Genomic DNA, 26,682 nt, shown 5'->3' on the forward strand with positions numbered 1-26,682 from the left:
TCTTTTATTGATATTTTGCTAAGTGTTTCTATCATTAATGGATATGGGATGTTAGCCAAATGCTTTTTCTACATCTATTTCGATGATCATATATATGGTTTTGTTCTGGTGAAATACTTGAATTTATTGTCAAATGTTAAAGTATCCTTGCTTTTTTGTGCTTAATCCCACTGACAAGTTAACTTCTGTCAATACATACTGTATGAAGTATGAATATGCATCTTTTGCTGGATTTGGTATGCTACAATTTTCTTAAGCATTTGTACATTTATATTCACAAGAAATATTTACCTCAGATTTCTTTTCTTATATTATCTTGGTCTGGGGGCTGAGTGTCAGGTTAATTTTATACTTTTAAAATGAAAGAACAGTTCTCTCTTCTAGTGTTTTCTGGAAGAGTTGTTTTGAATTGATAGTGTTTGTTCCTTATATATTTGGTAGAATTCATTAGTGAAGACATCAAGGTGGGAATTTTTTTGGTGGGAATATTTTAAAACATAAATTAGTCAATTTTGAGTGAAATTTTGCTGAGTGAACTCAGCACCACATAAAAGTAAAATAAAGATATTATGTCCACCTAAAACTAAAAAATAAATATTAAAAAAGCGAACCCCAACTCTTCACACAATAATTAGAAATTAACTATTTCTAGTTGCTGGTGTCTATGAAAGAATTTGCCATTTTTTCTAAATTATTATTCCTATAGATTTATTTATAATATTCCTTTATAATATTTGCAGTCTTCCTTTTTCATACCTAGGTAACTGGTGCTTTGAGGGTTTCTCCATTTTTATTTATAAAGCTTAACAGAGAATATAACTTAATTCTAAGATCTTCTTTTGACTTATTTAATTTTATTGCTGATATACTTATATAAGGACTGTGAAGGTTTAGATAAGGGCCCTGCAAAAGCCCAATTTAAAAGTCTGAACCCCAGTCAATGGCACTATTGGGAGTTGGTAGAATCTATAAGAGGTGAGGCATAGTAGGGAATCTCAGGTTGCTGAGTGTGTTCCCTCAAAGGGGTCTATGGAATGACATTCTCTTTCTCTCTTTTTGCACTGGCTACAAAGTGCATGGGCCTTTGGTACATGATCCCACAGTGATATACTGTGTTACTACAAGCCCAAAGCAACTGGGTCATTTGCTCATGAACTGAAACCTCCAACATGGTGAGTGAAAATAAACCTCTTTTTATACATTCATTAATCTCAGGTATTTTGTTACAGAAACTAACTAGCACAAGGATAGTCTAGGTAAAATTGAGAGGTAAATTTTAACTATTTTCAATATCCTTGAAATATGTACCTCTCTAACTTTTCTTGCCTTTTTACCTAACAACCCTATTTCACTTAACTTGGCACCTCATAATTGTTATACTTGCCAAAATTTTCTCTCATTGCCTCAAAGCTTATTAGAAAAAAATTAGCTGCCCTTTGTCCAAAGGCCATTGCTTATTACCTGAGGTTAAATTTTTACAGGAGAAGATGGTTATAACCAAAATAATTTGCACTTTGTACCTCATGACTACTGGATTGCAAAAGCTTTATGCCCAAATTTCTCTTCTGAGACCCAGGTTCAAAGATACGTAGTCTACCAAGCACTCTTCTTGGACTATTCAAAGCACCTCAGGTTCAACTTATTGAAGCTTGAATGTATCATCTTTCACACCAATTTTTTCCATTTCTGTTTTTGAAGAAAAATATCTTCTTCCATCCAGATATGTATGTTAGAAATACTTGGTGTATTTGGGGAATCCTTCTCCCTATCCATTTTCAACGGGTGATTCATTTGTAGCCCTTTTAATTCCACTGTTTTATGGAATATCTTGAGAAACTGTCTACTTCTGTTTATCTTCCCCATTCTGCCTCCCTTCCCAGTCATTGCCCACTGTCTGTCTGGGACTACGATAACAGTTTTTCAACTAATCTCTTTGTTTCCATTTTAGTTCATATTAGAATCTATTTTCAATCCCAAAAAGCAGTTTTCTCCCCAAACATTGTTCAGATGGGTATTATTTCCTTATTTAGAAATCCTTCAATGACTTGTCATTGCTTTTAGAAAGAAATCAAATTTTATTTTTACTTGGAAAATAAGGCCTTTCTAGACTATCTTCCTTGCCCCTTCCTTCAGGTACCTGGCTATCATATGCACTCTAATCTTTTCTATGTAATATAATCTTTCTTGCCACAAAGTCTTATTTTCCCTTTTGTCTAAGACTTTGCTATGATTTGAATATCAGGTATCCCCAAAAGGTTCTGGGTAGGAATATTTAGAGATGAAATGATTGGACTGTGAAAGCTATAACCCAACTAGCCCATCCCAGTTTGAATAGACTGACTGGGTGGTACCTGCCTACAGGTGGGGCATGGCTGGAGGGTGTTGGCCATGGGGTGTTCCCTATAACCTATAAGGACTCTTCCTCTCTGCATACCCACCGCACTTCTCTGCTTTCTGGCTGCCATGAGGGGAGCAGCTTTCCCCCACTATGCCCTTCCCTCGTGATGTTCTGCTTCCACCTTGGGCCCAGAGCAATGGAGTATGTCGTGCATGGACTGAGACCTCTAATCCTGTGAGCCAAGGTACACTTTCCCATCTCTATGTTGTTGTGGTTGGGTATTCTGGTCACAGCTACAAAAAACCTGATTAAAATGCACTTTTTGTCATACCCTTTACCACTGTATGCTTCAGATCTCAGGCCAAACATCACTGCTTCAGAAAGGCTTTCTTTTTATTTAGTTATTCTTTCCAGCCAACAAATATTAGGTACCTACCTATAAGTGCCTAATACGTGGCCTGGTTCCTTCATAGTAATATCTGTCTTTGCTTTCTAGTACTACGATCGTTGTAAATTTACATTTACTATCACGACGACTGGATTAAGCTCTCTTCTAGATTGAAAGCTCCATGAGAACAAGAACTAATCTGGGTGCTGTTCTTCCTCGATACTCAGCTTAAAGCCTGTAACATGGAGGGTGCTCCACGTTCAGTAATTAAGTAGTTACTGAACAAATAAATGAGCAAAAAATAATAAAAATAAATCTGTCCAAAAGATAGAAAAAATACTTTGGGGCAAGTCTGCCTTGCCCTAAGGTACTCAACATACACCGCTCAAAAGATTGCTCAATGACTCTGTAATCATAATTCAGTCTTTGTAATTCAATCTTGTATGCATGAAAATGTATCAGAAGTTTTTTTAAAAATGTAATTTTAAGGAAATCCTAAGAGATGAAAGTTCCGAGGTCGATCAGATTAACCATGAGTTAATTTTAAGTTTTACAAATAAAATATTTAATTGTGTCAAAATGAATGAAGCCAGCTCTTATTCTATTCTAATTTAATATTTTCTTGTCAGACCAAAAAAAAAAAAAAAAAAAAGTAATCCTACAGACCACTCAGTGTCCTAAAAATTATACCTGTACCTTTTCTATTCATGAATCTTTAGGCTTTAATTGGCTCAAAATAAAGAGGCAAATGCAATAAACTTGAAATGACATGTTCAACAAAGTTCTGAATTTATAATAAATAGTTTGGTTTTATTCCATTTGGGAGAAGATTAAATAAAATAAGCTTAGCTTTGTTTTATCTTTAGAACAAGATAAGTAAGATCCCAGTACTTAATTCACTTTTTAAAATACAAGACAAATTACTCATACATAAACAAGTTTCATTTGGAATATATTATTTTTTCAAGTGGTATTAACACAAAGCTTTCCTGCTGTAATTTACCATTTTTATCTTATCTTTAATTTATACATAAACTGAATATCTTAACTCAGGTGCAAGTAGTTCATCACATTTCATCAATGCTTTAAATGTATTTATTGTTCTGTTACATTTGTGAAAGGTATCTCTAGCTGATAAGGAAAAATTTAATATGTCTCTTAGGAATCCTTTTTCTTCTACATGCATCTCGTGTCAACACTTATTAATTCATATGAACAATGCAAAAGAAAAAGAAAATTATTGTGCTGGTTTATTAAGCTCTGCTGGGAGGGGGCAGCTTTCTATGTTCATCTGACATTTCTATAATAGAATGCCAACTCAAATGCCAAAGAAGTTTGAGAGCAGTGACTGAGAAAAACATTGTTTACCTGGAAATCATTGTTTACATAAAAGACATTATGTTTTTCTCATGTATGGAGATGGGTGAGTTGATCTAAAGTGATGATCACATTCAAGGAACATTTTGTGTTCAATTAGATGTGAAATCAATATGACTATTCTTATCATTAATCACAGATCTCCTTTAAAATATACTCTATATAAAATAAATACTTTACACATTATGAAATTGAAGAGATCCTAAATGTTTTCCAAGACAGTCTCTAGATAAGTACAAAAAGATATATTTTATTTGAGCTCAATCCTTTTGCCTGCATTTCTATTATATCAGATAATAAGCTGCAAAATTAAAATAAGCATTTTAGGAACTCTAAAATACTAATGATTCCAAGCAAAAATAAGAATAAAACACATGAGTTTCTCAGAGAAAAAAAAATTCAGGATTCATTGTTTTTATTTGTAATTAAAATGACAAATGCAAGAATTCACCTGGTAGTGAGAGAGTTGAAGAAAACACAGGTGCCTAATTCACAAGCTACAAAAAAACAGTATAAAGGTGACCATCTGGGGAAAGCTGGCCGACTTAATTTTCCTATGAGCTTACCGTCTGCTCCGTATTTCTCTTCCAAACTCTACATTCTGACCTTGAAAATGCATCTACATATTTTGCAACATGCATTTCCCTCTGAACATAAACGTCAGTAGCTTTAATTATGCAAGGGATAGAAATACAACAAAGGACATACTGTGTTATATTTGATTTAATCTCAGTTTTCTGATTTATTAAGAAAGCCTTTGTTTCTGGTGATGATGTTTTTTCAGCCTTTCAGTCCTGCTGTAAATCCCCACACTTTCCGTTGATACACCTGCAAATGCTGACAAGCACAGCTCTAAGAAACAAAGGCTGCTTTGAGCAGGGTGGTTCGCCAGGAGGTGCAGAGGTAGACCTCTGGGAATGCTGTGGAAAGGAGATGGGGTTTAGGTTGTCATCCTGATGTGGACACAATGGACTGAAACAATGCCCACAGGAGGGATGAGAAGACTCAGGACCTTCTGTCTTGTCAAAGATCCCTGACTCCCCAAGTAGCCTGAGTATGTCAGGATTTGGGGAAGAGGTATCACACTGTACTGCCATGGAAGACTCTGAACAGGAAAAAAAAAAAAAAAAGAAATCATCTTTTGTTTGGCTTTCCTTATGTATCAGTTTGAATACTGATAGTACTTACTTTCAAGTACTTATTGCCATAACCCTCCTATAAGTAGTCTTTTGCCTATCATACATTTTTTTTTTCTGAAAAAAAATTCATAGCTGTTACTTCTTCAATATCCTTAATTCAGCCATTAATTGTTTTCAGATTATTCTGCATTTCTGTATACTGTAAGCTGTCTGGGATACTAAACTTGCTTCTAATCTTGAACAATTTTCCCACATTGAAGTTCCAATTTATATGTGGTTGTCTCCTAGCATCTTAAATTTCAGTAAGTACTAAGCTAAGTTCATCCATTTCATGAACCAATATGGGATCTTGATGACTTTTTCCCTTTCCTTATTTTTACCACCTTTTATCAATAAGGCATCCCATTAACATCCCTTCTTTCGGTTCCACGCCCATAACTCCTTAAATTCAGGTCAGATCACCTGATGACCACAATAATATAGCCACAAATCATTAACTGCTCCAAAGAATAATGGGAGTCCTTGAAAAAAGAATTCAAAAAAGAAACACCTATTAATTAGTTTAGAGTGTCAGAAATACTTGGGAAAACAAAAATTCTTTAATTTTAGTATAGAACTTTTGCTCAAAGAGGACACAGTAAAATCTCCCAGAGTAATGTTTATAAAGCTCTGTTCTTTCCCATATGTTTAATCCAACTTTCAACTTATTTTTACTCTAGTTAATAAATATTTATCTAAGATCATTTCACCCCCCCAAAAAAAATTCCACTCAATTTTTCTGTTAAAGAAAGCTAAGCATGTCCATCTGCAAATTGCACGTTTCACCTTAGCTTTCCCGACTTCATTCATCTTTAGAGTTCCCCAAATGACAAGCTTTTCATCTCTTACACTCCCCATCCTCATATCAGAGCAGGATGTTACATGAATGTGCATCATCATTCAGCAATGAAGTGACCTTTAACACACAACTATGGAACTATGGGAAATCTCCATTAATGGTTTCTTGTTCTTTCTCAAGTTAAATTGAAATCTTCTTTGCTGAATAAAAATACATTTGCTCTTTTTTTGTCCATTATTTGGAAAAACCATGCTATAGATGATTAAAACTACCTGCATCAAATATTTTTATCAAGTTAATTTGTCATGTTGCATGGATCTAAAACAATGATGATTTGTAGTACTTACATAACTGAGCCAGTGGGGAGCTGGTAATTAGATAGAGAATAATCATATTATCTATGATCTCTTCATTTTCTCCTCCATTGTCAAAATACATATTGTTGTCCAATTTGAAAGGAAAGGCAACATCTATTGAATATTTTTTTCAACTTTAACAAATTTTATGTTATAATTAAATGTTAACTGAACAGGCACTTATTTCTTCAGGTAATTGAGCATCTTCTTTGGGCCAAGTATTTTACTAGACAGAAAATAGACAATAAGACAGATATACTTGTGACCATAAGGTGCAGTGCTTATCATTTTTACATATAGGCATTTCAAGCCTTCTGAGTGGTCTATCTCCTTTCTGGCTTCTGTCCCATTTTTCTGCTTCCTGTGGATGCAAAACTTCTCCAAAAAGTTGCGTATACTGTCTGCCATATCTGTACCTATCCTCTGTGAATCTACACCAATGCAGTTTTTGCATGTATTTCAACAAGGTGTCTGGACCACTAGTGACCTCTGCACTGGTAGATGCGGTGGTCAATTCCCAGATAGCATCTCACCTCACCCGCTAGCTCTGCACATACATACTCTTTTCTGTCATACAACACTCATTCACTTGGCTTCTTGTCCCCAGTGTCCTTTGGCTTTCCTTCTGGCTCATCTTTTCAACCTATAAATGCTCAAATTATCCAGCACTGAGTCCCCAGATTTCATGTCCTTTCTTCCTCCAGATGGCTTTTAATGTCATCTATGTGTTGATAATCCTCATATTTATATCTTCATCCTGGACTTTCCCCTTGAGTTCCAGAATTTTATATATAGCTTCCAACTCAACCTCTTCATGGGGCGTCTAATAGATATCTCAGCATGTCCCAAATCGATATTGCTCCTGGCCATGACCTCTTTCCCACTAAAGTCTTCCCTATTTCAGGAAACTGAAGCTTCTTTCCTTCGGGCACTCAGCCAGACACTGGCTCTTCACTGATTGCTTTCCTCCTTTCACACTTGATTTCCACTCTTTCGTCAGATCCTGCTGGCCAAGTCTTCCAAATATATCCAGAATATGACCACTTCTCAACACTTCTCCTGCCACAACACTCCTCCCAACCACCATCATCTCTGACTGTGGAAAGTTCTAACCATCTATGACTAGTCTCCCTGTGTGGTCTTGCTCTCTGGTCAATATGGCAGAGCCAGTTTGTTCAGACAGAAGTCAGATCACATCACTCCTCTACAAAATCCATCTTATGGTTTAGGTATTTAGAGTAAAACCCCAAACCTGTAAAACATTAAGCCTCAGTCTTCTTCAGCGCCCCTCTGCCACCATACATGCACGTGCTCACGCTCCCTCCTACCCACAGTTCCCTTCTTCACTCTGCTCCAGCCACACTGGGCCCACTGTTGTCCCTTCAACATTTGAGGACATGAATACCTCAGGATATTTACACTTGCTGTTCCCTATGACTGGGATTTTCTTCCCCATTTAACTTCATGACTCACCCTTCAATTCCTTAAAGACTTTCTTTAAAAACATCTAATACATGATCACTTCCCTGTTGCTCTACATAAAACAGTAGTTCCCACCACCACTTCCCTGGCCCTCTCCTCCCCTCACTCCTTCTTTGTGTTTCCTGCTATACTTATAGTTAGATAAACTTAGTTGTTTACTCTCTACTGTTGGCCTCCTGTCCCACTCTACTAGCTCAGGGGGGTCTGTTGTGTTTGCTACTGCATCCCTGGAACCCAGAGTGAGGGCTGGAACACAGTGGGCATGCAATCAATATTTCCCAAGTGATAGCTGAACAAATTTACAGAGGTGTATTATAAGGTTCTATGAAAGCACAAATAGAAGGATCTAACTAGACTGTAGGAAACACAAAAGATTTCTTGGGAAATCTGAAACCCGGATGCTAAGAAGGCAAGTAGGCATTTTGTCAGGAAAAGAGAAGACAGAGGAGCTTCCCCATAGAGAACTTCATTGCCAATGCCCTGGCTTTACTCATTTAACAAATATTTATTGAACATCTACTGTGGGCCAGTCTATGTTCTAGGCATTTGATTCAGAAAGAGTGGCTGGATGCGATCGTGGATACCTGTAATCCCAGTGGCTCAGGAGGCTAAGGCAGGAGGATCTTAAGTTCAAAGCCAGCCTTAGTAAAAGCAAGGTGCTAAGCAACTCGGTGAGACACTCTAAACAAAATACAAAATAGGGCTGAAGATGTGGCTCAGTAGTTGAGTTCCCCTGAGTTCAATTCCTGATACCCTCTCCCCCATCCCCCGCAAAAAAAGAGTAGAGAGGAAAGGCTATTTACTAATAAATATTTGCAGAGGATTAGTTAATAAAAATGCTATGAAAGTTAAGCTATGATAGAGAATAAAGGATGATGGGATGGGGGTTGAAGATTATTTCACCCCTTCTAGCCACTCTAGGCTGGGACTCATTTCATGTAAATTTCATGAGTGACAGTTTGACAGTTTCCTGAACCACAGAGAAGCTTAAGGCCAGGCTCCAAGCTAAGTCATGAAATTTGGCTCCTGGGTTTAGAGCAGATCTAAAGACTCTCTTCCTGAGCTTGCATCTCTCAGTTATGGGAGTTTACTTCTAAGCTTGGGACCCACCTGTGTCCATTTCATCTTCTTCCTTCTCTTTCTATCAAACTGTCAGCTCACACCTCTACCATTCCAGTCTTTACTTTCCCTTTAATTTCTGGCACCTGGAGATTACACTTCATTTGCAACCTAAAGCATAGATAGTTTTTTAATTGTTAATTTTTTTCTGGCACTTCTTGATGTTTGTAATGGGAGAGGTTTTGTGTTAGCTCAGTCTGCCATATTACAGGCTCACCTGAATTAGTATCTAAATTAGATTTTAATTTTAAATATGAGCAATAACATAAAGAGAGTCTGCATAACCAAATAGCTGCTCAGACGTGAAAATTAGTACCCCAAATTAAAAAACACATAAAAAAAAGACTTCCTTCAAAGTCTGTCTTCTCAACTGGGAACATAATTTCTTACTCTAATAGGTGAGCATGAATTACGGCTCATAGAGGATGGATTGTCTTTGTGAAACAGTAATAGAATAGAGAATGGAAACTCTTCTAAACACACACAAGAGGTGAGCACCGGGTCACTCACCTGTGGCACAGCATGGGAAGAAGAGACATCAGGTGCTATGCAAGCGGATTAGAAGAACTCAGCTAAAAATTTTAACAAATTGATAAAAAGCCAAGTGTGAGCTAGCATAGTACAGCACTGCACCTCTGACACTAGCAAACTCTTTTTTTTCCCCCCACAAATTTCTATTGGGTGAAAGAGAGTCGATCAGGTTGGAACTAGCAGTAAAGACCCATTACAACTGGAAAGAGAGCAAAAACCTTCTACTCCAGGGGTGATGTGGGTGGAGGCAGAATGGTCCCAGTTTCAGCATCCTACATAAGACCCTCCACAGATGGAAGGCAAGGTTTAGTCTGGTGGACCAAAGAGGGGCAGGTTGACTAAGAAAAGGATGCTGGCACAGAGGGCTTCTTAAGATGGAGGTTGGGCCTTGACAACGGATGGCATCAGTGAAACCTTTTTGCCCCTAGTAATAAGCTAGTAAGTACCAAGTCTCAAGCAGCAGCCATCTGCCCCCTGAGAAAGATAGAGGGCATTGGAGAGGACCCCTCTGGCAGGGGCACAGAGAAGACCCAAGGCTGAGGGGGAACCTCAACAAATGGAAGTAAATATAAAATACACTTTTCTTTTAATGTTTTGTTTGGTTTTATTTTGTTTTGGTCCTGGGGGTTGAACCTTTACCACTGAGCCACATCCCCAGCCCTTTGTATTTTTTATTTTGAGGCAGGTCTTCCTTAGGGCCTTGCTAAATTACTGAGACTGGCCTCAAACTTGCCATCTTCTATCCTCTATATCTAAATTCTCTGGAATTATAGGAATGTGCCACCACATCCAGCTTCTTTTAATGTTTTAAAAGCAGAGGTTGACAAGCACTTTTCTTAAAAGGACCATACAGTAAGTAGTTGAGCTTTACGGTCCAAATGGTCTCTCCACAACTCAGTACTGTAGCTATAGTACAAACACAGCCACAGACAAATTGTCAATAAGTGGACATGGCTGTGTTCCAATAAAACTTTACTTAGGGACACTGGAATCTGTCCATAAGATATTTGCCCTAAACCCTATGGGCACTACAAATAATAAAATAAGAAATGCAGCAAGATAAGCAAAAGCCTCCATTGATGCTAGTAAGTATTTTTGAATATAAGACAATTGATTAGATAGAGCTCCTCTACATTTGAAAATTTTGTGATTTACAAAGAGAAAAACTTTGCACTGAAATATATTCAGGAGAAACTTAAGAAAAAAAATGATTAAATGCATTTTATTTTAAAGCTCTAAAGATAATGAAGAACGACCCAAGAGAAGAACCTTCCCAAACTTATTAGTACATGTGAGATGGATATTTGTAAACCCAGAGGGTAAAATGTAAACATAAGAAGGGAAACAAGCTATCTTAATGTGTACACATGTCCTGTTGTCTTGGATATGTCTAACCTGTTCAGCTACTTAGCACAGAGCATGGCTAAGGCCATGGTAATGTGATGATTGCAAAACTATCATAGCCAGCTGTAGCTATGGTCTGAATGTCTGTGCCTCTCCCAGATTTATATTTTGAAATCTAATCATCAACATGATGTTATTAGGAAATGGGAATTTTTGCATTTGATTGGTCATGTGAGGCCAAGCACTCATGAATGACATTAGTGTTCTACTGAAGGTGCACCTTGAGCCACCTCCTTGCCCTTCCAACATGTGAGGACACAACAAGAAGATGCCATCTACAAACCAGAAACTGGCCGTAACCAAATCTGTTGGCACCTTGATCTTGGGATTCCCAGTCTACAGAACTGTGAATGAATGAAGACAGACAAAGCACCATACACTTAGTACCTTAAACAGTGGAGACTTATTTCTCATAGTTCTAGAGTCTGGGACTTCCAAGACCAAGTTGCCAACATATTTGGCTTGGTGATGGCCCTCTTGTGGTTTATGGACGGAAGCCATCTGATTTTGTCCTCACATGGCAGAGAGAGAAAGAAAGGGGAGGAGAAGAGCAAAAGGAAGAGTACGTCTCTCTTCCTCTTGTAATATAAGGATAATCATGGGGGCCCGACCCTTCTCATCGCATCCAAACTTTATTACCTCCTCAAAACCCCACCTTTAAGTACCTCACATTGTGAGATTACAACTTCAACATATGCATTTTAGGGGGAAGAAAATTTTCAATCTGTAACATAATCATCTTAACATTTTTCCTATTGGTGAGTAATCACTTGGATGCCAAACTGGCAGCATTTGGAAAATGGGTGACATCCAAATCAATATCTTTGTGGCTGTAGAGGCATATCCAGAGGCATATGTCTATCAACCTTAACTAACTAAATAGAAGCTGGAGTCATGTAAAAACTTCTCCTTGAGCTATCAAAGGAAATATTTCAGCATTCCTTCAGTAACACACATTAAGCTTATTTGTGTTCTATTTTACTATTCATTTACCAAAAATACCCCTCTTTTGGAGAACATATGCTGTACTGCAGAAAGAAAAGTAATAAATTCTACATGCACAGGTTTAAAATGGTTAAAAAAATTGTTCTAAAGATGTAAACTTCAGATATCTGTGTTACTTAGGTGGAACATCTCTTCCACATTTAATGCTAGACAAATGTTTTACTTGGGCCACTGAAATCCATATTAAAACCCCAAGGCATGTATTTTAATGATGATGGGTAAGCAGAGTGTGTTTATGCACTTCAGGGCATTTAGAACTAATCTTGATGGAAAAAAGATGTCGCAATTTTCTCCTTAAGCCTGAAATTCAGGTTGTGTTGCATTCCTATACCTCTTCCCTCTTCCTACTTGGAGGCAAAGACTGCAGGGAACAGGCTTGGGGGGCACTATTACCAATTTTTCACTCCGTTATAGTAGCCTGTCAAAATTCCAGGTCTAAGAAGAAGTTTTTTCTGTGCATTACAGATCACTGAAAGGTAATCTGAAGGTCACGGTCATTATCTCTCAGTTCACAGGCACTGCCTAGGAAGAAGGAACAGAATAATGCTGGTACTTTCCTATAATTCTATCTATGGATTTTTTTCACCTTTAGGATGAAGACACTAATAGCCACTATAGGTAATAAGCAAAACCATTTACATAACACTAGCTATTTTCCCATAATTGTGCTAAAATTTCAAAATATATGATTTAATTAATCATTATAAATTATACATTCCTTTTTAAGCACTGTCCTAAGGCAGCATGCTCTCTTAATGTGTACCCACCCTCAAGTCTGCTCTTTGAAGCCTTTGCAAATGTTTCTGCCTCTACTGTTCCTTCCAATTTCAGGTTCCTCAGGACATGTTATAGACCTATGCACCTGCTCTTGACAGTGAAGCACAGTGCTTAAGCCGCAGGTCTCAAGAATCAACACGCAGTCACCTTTATTTAGCCTGTTTATGCCTCAATTCCTAACTCTACAAAACAACAATAGTATCTACATATTATAGATTTGCTTTGAGGACTAATGAAAATGAAACATAAAGAACACTAAGCAAAATGCCTGGTATGTAGTGAATGTCCACTGTGAGTAAGCTTTTTTCCTAATATTAAAAATGTCCTAAGTTACCTGCTTAATGTCTTTTTTCTTCTCTAGACTGTTAGCTCCATTATTATGGTTTGGACATATGGTGTTCCCCAAAAGAAATGCAAGAAAGGGCTGGGGTTGTGGTTTAGTGGTAGAGTGCTCTCCTCGAATGTGCAAAGCCCTGGGTTGGATCCTCAGCACCACATAAAGACAAAAATAAAATAAAGGCATTGTGTCCAACTACAACTAAAAAATAAATATTTAATAAAGAAAGGAATGCAAGAAAGTTTAGAGATTCAATGATTGGGTTATGAGAACCTTAGCCTAATCTGTGCATTAATCCACTTGACTGGATTAATTGGATGGTAACTGTAAACAGGTAGGTTGTGCCTAGAGGAGGTGGGTCACTGGGAGAGTGCCTCTGGGATTTTTGTTTTGTCCCTGGTGAATAGAGATCTTTTTGCTTCCTGAGCTATTTCCTCCACCATGCCTTTCCACCGTGATGTTCTTCGGCCTCACTTGAGGCCCAGAGCAAGGGAGTTGGCCTTCTTTGGACTGAGACCTTTGAAACCAGGAGTGCCAAATAAACTTTTCCTGCTCTCAAATTGTTCTTGTCAGCTTTTTTTTTTTTTGTCACAGCTACGAAAAAGCTGACTACAACATCTATCCATAGCCCTTGACTTGGCACCTGGCACACAGTAATCTCTCTTGCTTCTCCTTGAATAGCTAAGTGAAGGAAAGAAGACTAAAAGAAATACATCACCATGCATAGTGGGTGTTATTTCTGTAAAAGAATGAAAGAAATAACATTGGAGAGAGTAAGCAATATTCTAAGTTTTCGTAGATAGTAAGTGACAGAATTGCAACTCAAATTCATATCTGTCTGGGAAAAATGCATGCCCCTGGGGAGAAGAAGATGGAGCTAACCAATCACTACCGAGCACTTACTATGAATGTGGTGATGTTATAGGAAACAGTAACAGGTCAAGGTCATTTAGCAAGGACAAGGCAGAGATAGACTAAATAGGGGTCCAGCCATCTGGAGCTCCTCCCTCCCTCTGTCACATGTCTGCCTCCCTCAGCATCATGTGATGCTTTACAAGTAAACAGGAGAGAGAGAGAGAGAGAGAGAGAGAGAGAGAAGAACCCTAAGTCACTCTTGGTTGTATTTTCCTATTAATTATTTAGTAGTACAATTTGATAGTTGTATGATTAGCTTATATTAAGACAGAAGACCACAGAACATCTACACAAATTCTAATTATTTTCCTAAACAATTACATTTTTTTTTTGTACTGGGGATTGAACCCAAGGGTACTCAACCACTGAGTCACATCCCCAGCCCTATTTTGTATTTTATTTAGAGACAAGGTCTCACTGAGTTGCTTAGTACCTCGCCATTGCTAAAGCTGGTTTTGAACTCAAAATCTTCCTGCCTTAGCCTCCAGAGCAGCTGGGATATAGGTGTGTGCCACCTTGTCTGGCACAATGACTAAATCTTAAAAATTAGCTTCACAACAAATTTTACAATTTATTATTCACATTTTGCCTGTACAATTTCTATGATGTTTACTAATTCCCAGAATGTACTGATTCTAATTTTGAATATCACAAATGTGAGAATTTTTTTCTTTAATAAAAATGTGTCCCCTTATGTCCTGTGCTCAGTTACTTGTTTTACCTCCTGAAATGATGCCATACATGAGACAAACCACAAATTCATTCAGCAAACATTTGAACACTTAACTTACAAGCATTGTGATAGGCAATGGGCATTCAAAGACAATTTTTTAAAAAAAAAAAACTAATGTTTTTAGGGTGACAGTCCTATAAAAGAATAACTTCAACCTTCTATGATAACTTTTCTCATAAAATTATTAAAAAGTGCTATTGAAGCATCAAGAAATATGTGTTTTGGGGAAATATAGGTTGACAAATTAGGTGAATATACATGAAAATGTTTTGAACCCCAGGCATTTTCAAAAATGCTTCCTGTTTCTGGAAGAATCCAAAATACATATGGACCTGCCTCTTTGTTCAGCCTGAAAGAAGCAAACATTCTGTGTTTCTCTAATATGGAAGACATCAAGGACTCGGGGAAGAAGTAATCATCATGCTTAGTGGTTACTATGTGTCAGACCTTCTCTGAGTACTCAATGCATAGTAATTCATTTAAATCAGCAACTCTAAGTCTTAGTGTAATTTTTCCTATTTGCCATTTTACAGGTAAGAAAACTGAGACTCAAAATAATCACATTGCTTTTATGGATGTTGAAGAGCTAATAAGCAGAAAAGCCAAAATTCAAACCCAGGCGGAATAGCTCTGGAGTGCAAGCTTTTAAATACCATGTGACCTCCCAAATAAGACAATATTCTATAGGTGATGTAGAATACAATAACAACCAGAAGAGAATAGTATTAGGATGTCATTTTACAGGGTGCAGTAGTTACCATCCGTTATCTCACTGAATCTTGTAAAACAGGTATTACCACCTGACTACCACTCAATACTTCTGATCCATTCCCTCCTTGTTTTCTATGTTCTGATTACTATAGTCCATTGCTTGAACCCACTGTGATTATCATCTTCGCACTTGATTGCTCCTTTTCTCAAAATGCTCTTCATCTGGATCTTGGCACAGCTGCCTCTGTTCTAATGTTACCTTCTTAGGGAGCCCCCCATGATCTCACCTGTAAGAGCGCTCAGTCCCATTTCACTGTGTGTTTTTCTTTTCTGCACTTATTGTTCTCTGGAGTCATACTATTTATTTACCTGTTTAAATGTTTTGTCTGTCTATTCTGACGGGAACATAAGCACTAACAGAGAATTTGTCTATTTTGTTTGCTTTTATATCCCCATCTCTAAATATATGATAGGTATTACACTTAATTAGCATTCAAAATATTAATTGCAGCTTTTTTATTCCAACATGTTTGTTAATTTTTGGTTTTATTTATAAGTTTTCCATCAATTTTCTTAACATTTGGATAAAAGATTATTATTTAGATATTCTTTGGGCATAGGATTATTGATTTCACTTCAGTACACTTAGTGATTGTACCCCATTAGGAAACTCACTTTTGTCTCTATTAGCTTTTTCAGGTGATAACTGAATACTCTGAAGATGATAATTTTGACGGTTCCATTTTATTACTTATTTTTATCTTAAAATGTTTTTGTACTACTCTTGAGCTAAAGCAAACTGTTCTGTTTTTCTTCTCTAAATGTAACATTTGACATTGGCCTCTGAAGACTAGTTTGTCTTGTTAAGGAATCTCCCTACTTACAGGCTCATAAATGTTATGTGTTTTGAAATCACAAGTGAATGTTAGCTTTATGTCATCTGCCTTTATCAATATATACTGAGATGATATGGTTTTATATAATTAATCTGTTAATATAAAGAATTATAGTAAAATATTTCCTAACGTTGAACTATTCCATTTTCTTGGAAATTAATGGTTCTCTGCTGGGTGGTATAATACTGCCTCCAAAGGGGGAATCTGGACTTTCATCTGATATTATCAGTTAGCACAATGATAGGATTAGTGGAATTTATGCAGGCATTTGGTGTCTGGGAAGCAAACATGCTCAACCTCCTACATGACAAATGAGTTTAGGGCCCAAATTACCAATGGAGTCTCAGTTGAGAAAATATTTTTCACCCTGTGAGTTTAGCAGTTTTTTTCCCATCATGTTTTAAAACATTAATATGATTTATGTGCCAATGCAGAATGATTTCTAATTTTGAATACTACCATTTTAAAAAATAATCTCTTCTAGTTTAGTATTTTATTACATTATTGGTGTTAAGTAGTTTTATATTTAATTTTTAAAGAGATTAATGATTTTATAGTTTGGTAATTTTATCATAGTATCCACTTTGCATTTAAGTGAAATCCTCAAATACTTTCCAAATCAAATTCCCCTAAACTAAATTATCCCAGTCATAGTTGTGCCATCAAAGTGAATCTAATCACATTTTAATGTGATTCCATCTAATAAATGAAGACTACATTTATTTCCATTGCATTTTATCTTTTTATTGTAACCTGCCATTCAAGTAAGGTATAGTTTTAAATACTGATTCGGTTGGCCAAGATCTTTGCTGTTTTTCCTTATTCTATATGCCACCAGTAAATCTGATTAAGATATAATCTGTGGTGCTCACCCAAAATTTTGCTAACAATGTTGAATAGATAAAGAACTCAACATTCTTGTAGCAGCGTCTCAACCATTAGAAACCCACCTCCCAGATCTCCACATCTCAAGAAGGCTCCGCAATATTTGGGGTTTCCTGAATGTACAGTATGGCATCTGAAAGTTGGTGAGACCCGTTCTCTGTGATAACATGTACCCTCTGTAATCATCACTTTCCTTAATAAGTGCCAATATCCCATTCTTTTAGTAACATGACTTGTGTTTTTCTGTTGGGAGGCAACAGCTAATAGATTGGTCTATCATTTCCTAAAACACTTTATTATTATTATTATGTGGATGCCAGGTCATTTGTCTATGAACAGCTAGTGCTGTTCCCTAATTTTCCTAAAAAATCACTTTTAGCAGTCCCTCAACCATATTCCACAATTCTTTCAATTAGTGTTCAGTACAGTCAGCTGTCTCTTGGCTTTTTCCCCTCCTTCCATCTATTGTGGAGTTTTAAATCTTATGAACATTCTGTGACTCCCATTTTTCTATCCTTTTTTTTTTTTTTGGTAAATATGATTCTTTAATTAAAAAAAATTGAAGATCCTATCCTAAAATATAACTATCACCTCATTAGGCAAATAAAGACTAGAACCAGGTAAGACTTGAAATAACTACAGTGTTTCTAGGATAACTTACCATCTGGTTAAATTAGAAGTTCTAGTTTTCTATTCAAGACAGATATCTAAGTTCAAAATAATCCAAAACGTGGGGCTAGGGATGTGGCTCAAGCAGTAGCGCGCTTGCCTAGCATGCATGTGGCCTGGGTTCGATCCTCAGCACCACATACAAACAAAGATGTTGTGTCCGCCGAAAACTAAAATATAAATATTAAAAAAAATTCTCTCGCTCTCAAAAAAAATTCAAAACAGATATCCAAATTCACAATAAGTTTGAATCCACAAAATATTTTTTAGAAGTGGTCTTTGAAATCTTAACACCAATAAAACAAATAACCCAATCTATAAATGGTCACGGAACTGAACAGACACTTCTCAGGAGAAGATATACAATCAATCAACAAATATATGAAAAAATGTTTAACATCTCTAGCAATTAGAGAAATACAAACCAAAACTACTCTAAGATTTCATCTCACTCCAGTCAGAATGGCAGCTATTATGAATACAAACAACAATAAGTGTTGGTGAGGATGTGGGGGAAAAGGCACACTCATACATTGCTGGTGGGACTGCATATTGGTGCAGGCAATATGGAAAGCTGTATGGAGATTTCTTGGAAAACTGGGAATGGAACCACCATTTGACCCAGTCATCCCACTCTTCAGTCTATTCCCAAAAGGACTTAAAAACAGCACACTACAGGGACACAACCACATCAATGTTTATGGCAGCACAATTCATAATAGCCAAACTGTGGAAGCAACCTAGATGCCCTTCAGTAGATGAATGGATAAAGAAAATGTGGTATATATACAAAATGGAAAGTATTCAGCATTAAAAGAGAATAAAATCGCGGCATTTGCAGGTAAATGGATGGCACTGGAGAACAGAATGCTAAGTGAAGTTAGCCAATCCCCCAAAGCCAAATACTGAATGTTTTCTCTGATTTAAGGATGCTGATTCATAATGTGGTTTGGGGGAGGGGACATGGGAGGGTTAGATGAACTCTAGATAGGGCAAAGGGGAGGGAGAGGAAAGGAGCGGGTATGAGGGTAGGAAAGATAGTGGAATGAGATGGACATCATTACCCTAAGTACATGTATGAAAACACGAATGGTGTGACTCTATTTTATGTATAACCAGAGATATAAAAAATTGTCCTGTATATGTGTAATATGAACTGTAATGCATTCTGCTCTCATAATAGCAATTTTTTTAAAAAGTGGTCTTTAGGCATATTTATTTTTATTAGGTAAGTCATCAAACTCAACATAGTGCCTAGCAAAACTCAAATCATATAAAACTATCACATGAATCAGATATAAAGCATTGGTGGTAATCTGTGATTTTTGAAGATTATTTCACACTTGCTAATACTGAGTGATTTCAAATTAAATCCATTTAAATTTGTTTATCAGGTCAGAGTTGACCATTCATTGATTTGTGTGTTTTTTTAAAAAATAAACTATGCAGTTTCTTTTATGTGGGTTGAGGATGGGGGCGAGATATTCTGTAGCCTCCTCCCCACATTAAAAAAAAATCCAACTTTAGCTGTTTGGCTTAATTAACAATAAATGCAAGTAATGGATATAGGGCTATGAAGAGTAACACCAACATTCACATCTTTTCCTAGTCCTGGAGAACACACCCCTTCCTCTGCTACACACACACACACACACACACACACACACACACACACAGACCATCTAAGGTAGCTGCCATTCTTACATTATTTTAGGTTGACAGGGTTCCTCCCACAATCACTCCCTATCTCCATCTTGGGGATTGAATCTTCAGTCTTGTTCATGCCAGGCAAATGCTCTACCAGTGAGCTACATTCTTAGCCCTTTTTAAATTTATTTTGAGACAGGATCTCAATAAGTTTCCTAGGCTGGGCTTGAACTTGCAATTCTCCTGCTTCATCCTGCTGAGTAGCTAGGATTATAGGCCTATACCACCATGTCCAGCCTTTAAGTTATTTTTTTAGCATTAGCAATATTTGATGATAGTCAGCTAAGTCACTTTTATTGCATTCATTTATTAAACAATCAACAAACAGGAAGACCATGACTACTATGTGCCACAAAATGCAGTGGGCTCTCCATAAGCAAATTCAACTAGGTATTTGATTTGATAGATTCTAACAGACAGATGTCAAAACTTAAAAAAAAAAAAAAAAAAAAAAGAATTCTCTCCAAGAGACACCGATTTTGTGCATGTAACACCATACTGAACACCCAGTACATTTTCCCATTTGGTTTTTCTCCATATTATGTTCCCTTTCCCCTTCTAAATAGCTAGTCTCCTGTTGTGATTCCTGAAAAAAAATACTCAGAAGTAAAAATATTAATTTCATAAATGACTGGAGCACACCAAATATATCTCGGGTCTTGGAGCAAATTAGAAGAATTTACTAAATTACTTTTTTTTCTTTTTCTGGAAGCTCTTTCATTAATTTCTGTATTTATTCTAAATTTTAGAACTATATATAAAGCTATCCTTAAGTAAAAGATGTTTTGAGTCATTCTCTTGGCAACTTGCCATTACCAAACAAAAAAAGAAAAGATGGATGTGGTGACAAATTTTTGATTCTTAGAGAGTGTTCTTTAAATATATATCACAAAAGGAAATGATATTGAAAAAAAAGTTCAATAAAATATTTTTTTAAATATTTATCAGAGCCTCCAGAAAATATGAGAAAGCAAGCAAGCACTTAAAGTTTGTGAACTAAAACATATCTGGGTGCTGATGTGGGAAACCTTTAGCACAAGAGATGTAAGACATCATCAGTCCCTCTCTTATTCCTCCCCAGTGAAGACCACCATGGTACATGTTTTAGAGCAACATAAAAGCAAAACCATAATTTCTATTTTCCTTCCTTCTTAACATTTTTCATGTCAAATAATAAAACATAAAAAATAATGAAGAACAAGAGAAGGGGCAAGCTTTTTCGGCTATGAGCAAAAGCAATTTTCAGGCAAACACAGATTTTATAAAAACTGGTGAATAGAGCTGATTAAAAAAGCTATAGGCTGCCCAAGGCTTGAATTGGAAGACACATGAAGTAATAAGCTCTGCATGCCTTGAAAAGTGGAAAGGAAAAAGAAAAATTTTAATGTATCACAAATTTTATGGAAAGTGTGGCACTCATGGGATTCTCAATGGCATTCCATTTTTGTTCTCATGTTTTTTTTTTCCCCACAAGTTTGAAATGCACAAAATAAAAGGTCTTGGTTTTACATTAAAATTGTTAAAGGACGAAAGCCTGACATTTTTTTAAAAAGACAAAGCATATTAAAAGATGAGTTTAATCAATATTTTAAATTACAATTTACAGAAGCCAAGAAGAAGTAAAGATTTCTGTTTACATTTTGCAAGTTACCCAAATTGAATTTAACTCACAGAAAACTTAGATGACAGTAATGTCAACATTTTATCTTGTATAAACATTTAATTACAGAATGTAACCAACTGATCATGTCATCATATATCAAATATTTTAAATTTCATAACAGTAATTAACACATAGAAATGTTTTAATTATCCCTTTTTTGACACTGGATTTTTTTTAATCCATTTGGTTTAATTATGGGGGATGTTCAACAAAAGTGAAATTTTGAAAAATTCTTTTATATTATCCTTTCTGACCTTGAGATGGAAAGTAGAGTTGGTGTTACCAAGGAAAGTGACTAAAACCTTTCTTTCATATAATGAAGGATTTATATGTCATTTTAAAGGAAGGTATTAAGTATCCAGATTGTACTCTGCTTTGTTGCCTCTGGTTTAACTGAAGGTCATTCCTGGTTTCAGAGATTAAAATCTGGGCAAACCAGCCTCTCGGTGTTGGGAAGAGCTGCTGTGCACATTTTAAAATCTGGAAGAGAATGCCACACTAATCTCCTTATCACCATCTTCACTTGGCCAAGAGGGTAAATTATATGTGCTACTTCCTACACTACTATCTAACATGAAATATGAGACCAAAAATGAATAGATCTCATCTTATGACCACTTGGATTCAACATGCAGATTTATGCACAGTGACATGTAAATTACAGTGCTCAGTATATCTTTGAAAATCTAATTATAATATATGATGTTTTAGCCTAGCAATAAAAAGAAGGGAAAGCTGATCTGTAGATTTCCTTGGCATATATAACCACATTTCTACCCCAGGATACATACTTAGAGGGTAATTATTTCTTGGTAATTTTAATTTTTCATTATTTTCTGGACTTTAGACATATTAACCAGTTGTTAGCCAAGTTGTAAATGTGGAGCTGTTTTTATTCCTACTTTCTTCTCTTTGAATGCTTTTTCTAAGAATCCTGTTACCACCCTACAAACTGTTTACATTTCACTTACTCAGTGAGCATTCTTTGACCAACATCAATCAGGTCCTCCCCTATTATTCTATATCTCAATGGCATGTTTATTTTTTTTACAACACTTTGTATTCTCAACTAGTCTAAAATCTTAATTATGAGTACCATCATCATGAGCCCAGTTACCATCTCCCTGCATCTCCTCTCCTGCCACTCTTCCCTCACACTAGCTTCCTGGATGTTCCCCGCATGCCCATATGAGTTCATTTTGAGCACATTTCCCCAAACATCTGCAAAGTTTGCTTCTTCATTTTTTCAAGGTTCTTCTCAAATGTCACCAACTCAGTAGAACCTTTCTTGATGACTTCATCTAAAACAACAGCCCCCATAATTCTCCTTTATCCAGTTTTCTTCTTTCTCCCCAGCACTTATTATTGTCTTTGAATGTGTTCTTCACTATTAGATTTTATCTGTTTTGTTCATTAGCACCACCACAGTGATTAAAACAATATTTGGCAGAAGTCTGGCACTCATTACTTATTTGTTAAATTAGATAATAATATCTTATTGTTATTTGTCTTCCCCACTAGACTCTTAAAGCAAGAAACTTCATTTCTGGTATTCCCATAGTATCTTGCATTTAGTATATGATAAATGAATAGTGAATGAATGAATGAGTTGTTTGCTTGTATGTGGATGTATTTTGTAATCTCTCTCCCGCAATAGGCCCTAATTTACAAAGATTAAAATTATACCTGTTTAGTTCCTCAATGCACACCAGTCCCACAGTAGGGTCTGTTTATATAATAGGCACTCAATAAGTAAGTGACAAATATCATGGACTGGGACCAGAGGGAAAAGGAACCTACCCTGGTCAGAGCCAGTCTAATCCAACAACTTAGTAGCAGACAGAAAATAGTTTGGAATACACTCAGAGCCATGAAAGCCCTAAATCACCTGTTCAGCCTTTTGGAGCCTAGTCTAGACCAGGTCTCTGCTTCCCAGAGGGGATCCAAGGAGCAAGATGCAGACTTCTGAGCTTCCTACTTTAAGATGATATCTTCTGAATTCTGAATTCTAGGAGGACTTAATTTTTATCCATAGTTTTGATTTGTTTGTTTAGACCTTGCCCTGAAGATTCCATGTGTTTATGATTCTACTTTAGGATACCAAAGGACTTGGAACAAGAAAAACTATATTTTATCTTTAAATCTCCAACTATGTGGTAGAGTAATTTTGAAAACATCGTGTCATCATTATGTTCTCCATTTGTAAAATGAAGATATTGGAGAAGAATCAGCAGTTGTAAAATTATGGATTGTTTTCAGACTCACCTAGATGCCCTGGGGAGGCTTTGTCAAGCACCTTCTTCCCTTCCTTCCCCATGCCCACCTATCATAAGTCTTGGTTAAAAAACATAGCCTTGGTGAGCTACTATTATTGCTGAGAATCTATTGCGTGCATAGAGGAAAAGAGCAGTTAAAAACCATTGTTCTGTGTTATCTTTGCCATCCTTTACAGAGCCAAAATAAGACTCTATGAACTAAACTTCAGTTCACCACTAAATCCCTATATTTAACAGTCCTTGACTTACTGCTGTCTTTTGTTTATTTGTACAAACAGACTTTTTTTTTTTTTCCTACCATGTCGGGGATGATGACAGGCATTGAGAATTCAAAGATGTATTCGGAAATGAACTCTTCCCTTGAGGAGCTCCACCCACTGGGGAGACAAATGCAATAAGAGTGTGATAAAAGCTTCCATGAAACCAAAGCAGTGGGGAAATTTAGAGCACTTCAAAGGGTACCAAAGCAGCCTGGGAGAGGAATGATTTGGAAAATCTCCCAGTAGGTGACCAAACAGAGTCTTAACTTTAATTAGTTGAATTATAGACTGCTAAAGCTACACAGTGTCAGAATCATTTAGTCTAAACTCCTGATGTGGCACAGAGGGAAACTGATGTCTAAAGAGGTTAACTGATTCATCCAAAGTTGAGTACCAGATTTGCACCTGGGAACTAAACTAGTAGTATTGGGCTGCTTCTTTTAACAAACACTTTCCAAAAGGGAAAGTTCTAGGATCCTTTATTCCATGAATTTAATGATGAAATAAATCAATTAATTGATCATTAATGTATTATCATGATATGATAGAAAAATACATGTTTATATTGAACATGTGCATCAGTGATAACAATAGCCCATCAATCCTAGTAGGTTACAGATCCTGTGGACTGCTGGTGATTGTATTTAGATCTAGGCATAATCTAACCAAGTTCCTTTCTGAGCTCATGCATGGACCCAATCACACCAAGAAGAACAGGTACAGTTTGAACATGAACAAGAACAAACTTAAGAATAAATCCATATCTATTCAGTACCACTTCTTAGTACATGCTGAGGCATGCAAAGGCTAAGATAAATCCTCCAGAAGTGAAATATCTTTATTATTAGTAGTAAAAAGCAGATATAAAATTGCTCAGGAATAAAATCTTTGTGAAGAGTTTGATCCAAAGGTAGTTGTTTTACTTAGAATGTTTAATGACTGTAATTTAGTAATGGGACAATATAAGCGCCCATCACATTAAAATAGAAATACTTGGGAAATCCACAGTTTCTAATAGCTTGCCATCTGGCTCTTACTGGCAATGGATCTATCCTGCTTAGTGCAGAGGATGATATTGGGGCTGAAATCATGGATTATACAATGGATTTCTGAGCTCTTAACTATTTCTAATTTGTTACGTTGTAAATCAACATTTTCCAACATAAAATCAATCTTTTATTATTTAAAATAAAATTTTAAACTCTTATCCTAAGTAAGGTTGCTATGGGCACCACATAACATCTGGCGCCGGCTGATTGAGTTAAAGACATCCACTATCTCTCCAAATTAAAAACCTCAAACTGAGTTCACTGACTTTTGCATTGTACTCATTGCAAGTATGCTCTTTGGCTTTGCCCCACTGTCCAGTTTTATCCGTTAGAAAGAAAAATTTTAGAGGGCCATAGACATTTGCCTCTGAACACATCATTTCCAAATGGCCGCCCTGGGTCCTAAATCCGGCCGCTGCGGACAGGGACTAGCGGGTGCCCTCTCTCTGCAGAGCCATGGGACTCGAGCGCCTTCATAACTGGACGTCGCAAGCCAGAAAGGAAACGCGATCACATAGGTACAGGTAGAAGCCCGCCTGGGTGCACCAGAGAGGCCCTGATCGCAGCGGATCACCCATCCCTGGGCTGGCGGAGGTCTTGGGGAGGACACCAACACTGTTTCCCCATTTAAGTCAGAGGGCAGAAAGCTTGGGGTCGCAGGTCAGAAGTTAAAATTTAACCCAACCTGTGCTTTGTCCCCGTGCCTAGGGACACCGCGGCTGCACCTAGCTGGGCGAGAACAAGGTTGGCTGGGATGTGAGAAACAGAGTTGCTACCACTCTGGAGCTGCAGGAGGAGAGAGCAACGCGACCCCCAGCGCAGTCCGGACGCGAGGCTGGGAAGAGCGGGGCTCTGCTGCCGCGATGCGGCGTCAGGACCCGGGCACTGCTGCCCGCACTCCGCGTTGCCCTTTCAGCAGAGGGCAGCTCCCTGCCGCGGCAGCACAGTCGCTGGGCGCTTGGCCACCCCACAGGAGCGCCCTGACCGCCCCTGGGCGGCCTCCTGGGCGCCAGCCGCTGGACCAACCCTAGTCCTCCTACGCAGGGACAAACTTCCTTTCTCTTGGGCCGCCTGACCGTGCAGGTTGGCAGGCGACTCCCTTGCCAGTCTTTCTGCTCCCGGGCCGGGCGAGCTTCCTCTCTGTCCCTCTCCAACCCCAAGCCCCGGGCGCCTAGCGGTCCCCGCTCATCCTCTCCAACAAAGCCCGCGGCCGGGAGGCGACCCAGTGAGGGGCTGGGAGTGGCGGTAGGGGCTCCAGAACCGGACCAGCACCCCTCGCCCGGGCGAGTACAGCACGAAGGGGCAGCAGGGACAAGGCGGGGAGAAAAAGGGGAAGAAAGTATCCCGCTCTAGGCGCGAATGCCTTCTTGGGTGTCCTCGCTCTTCCTGCTCGCCCTGCCCGAGCGCGTCCTGCTGTCCCGGTGGGAGTTGTCAGGGGCAGAGGCGGCAGCAGAGGGGGCGCAGTGGCCTGGCGGGCGAGCCGCTCCCTTACCTCTGTCCAGAGTAAGCGGCTGGACCACTGTCAATGTCGCCATGTCTGCCGTGGGAGCCGAAGTGACGCTCAGCTTCAGCATCAGCAACCGCTTGTAGTGAGAAAAAGAGGAGGAGATTGGGGGCGGGGGTGGAGAGGGAAGACGGAAAGGAGGGGGAGGAGGGGGAAGGCAGGAAGGTGGTGGTGGAGGAGGAGAAGAAAGCTCGGGTGGGTTGGCAGCCAGATGGAGACGCAACTGTTCCGTGGCAGCAGATCTTCAGACGCGGCGCTTAGTGGAGCAGGTATCCGAGAGCGACTGTATCGCCAGGCTCTGGGAAGGAAGGCTCTGCCCTAGA

At 37.9% G+C, this 26,682-nt stretch overlaps 1 protein-coding gene across 1 annotated transcript in view; it reads right to left on the reverse strand.

The window, feature by feature from the left end:
* The window catches only part of Lin7a (lin-7 cell polarity scaffold A), a 137,803-nt gene extending 111,374 nt beyond the window's left edge, over positions 1 to 26,429 (reverse strand). Inside the window, exon 1 of the mRNA XM_076853155.1 lies at positions 26,348 to 26,429. Within this exon, the coding sequence (XP_076709270.1) occupies positions 26,348 to 26,429 (82 nt within the window). The remainder of the gene's footprint in view (positions 1 to 26,347) is intronic.
* Positions 26,430 to 26,682: the final 253 nt, after the last annotated feature.

This window comes from Callospermophilus lateralis, chromosome 4 (assembly GCF_048772815.1).
Source record: "Callospermophilus lateralis isolate mCalLat2 chromosome 4, mCalLat2.hap1, whole genome shotgun sequence".
In the NCBI taxonomy this organism is placed as follows: Eukaryota; Metazoa; Chordata; class Mammalia; order Rodentia; family Sciuridae; genus Callospermophilus; species Callospermophilus lateralis.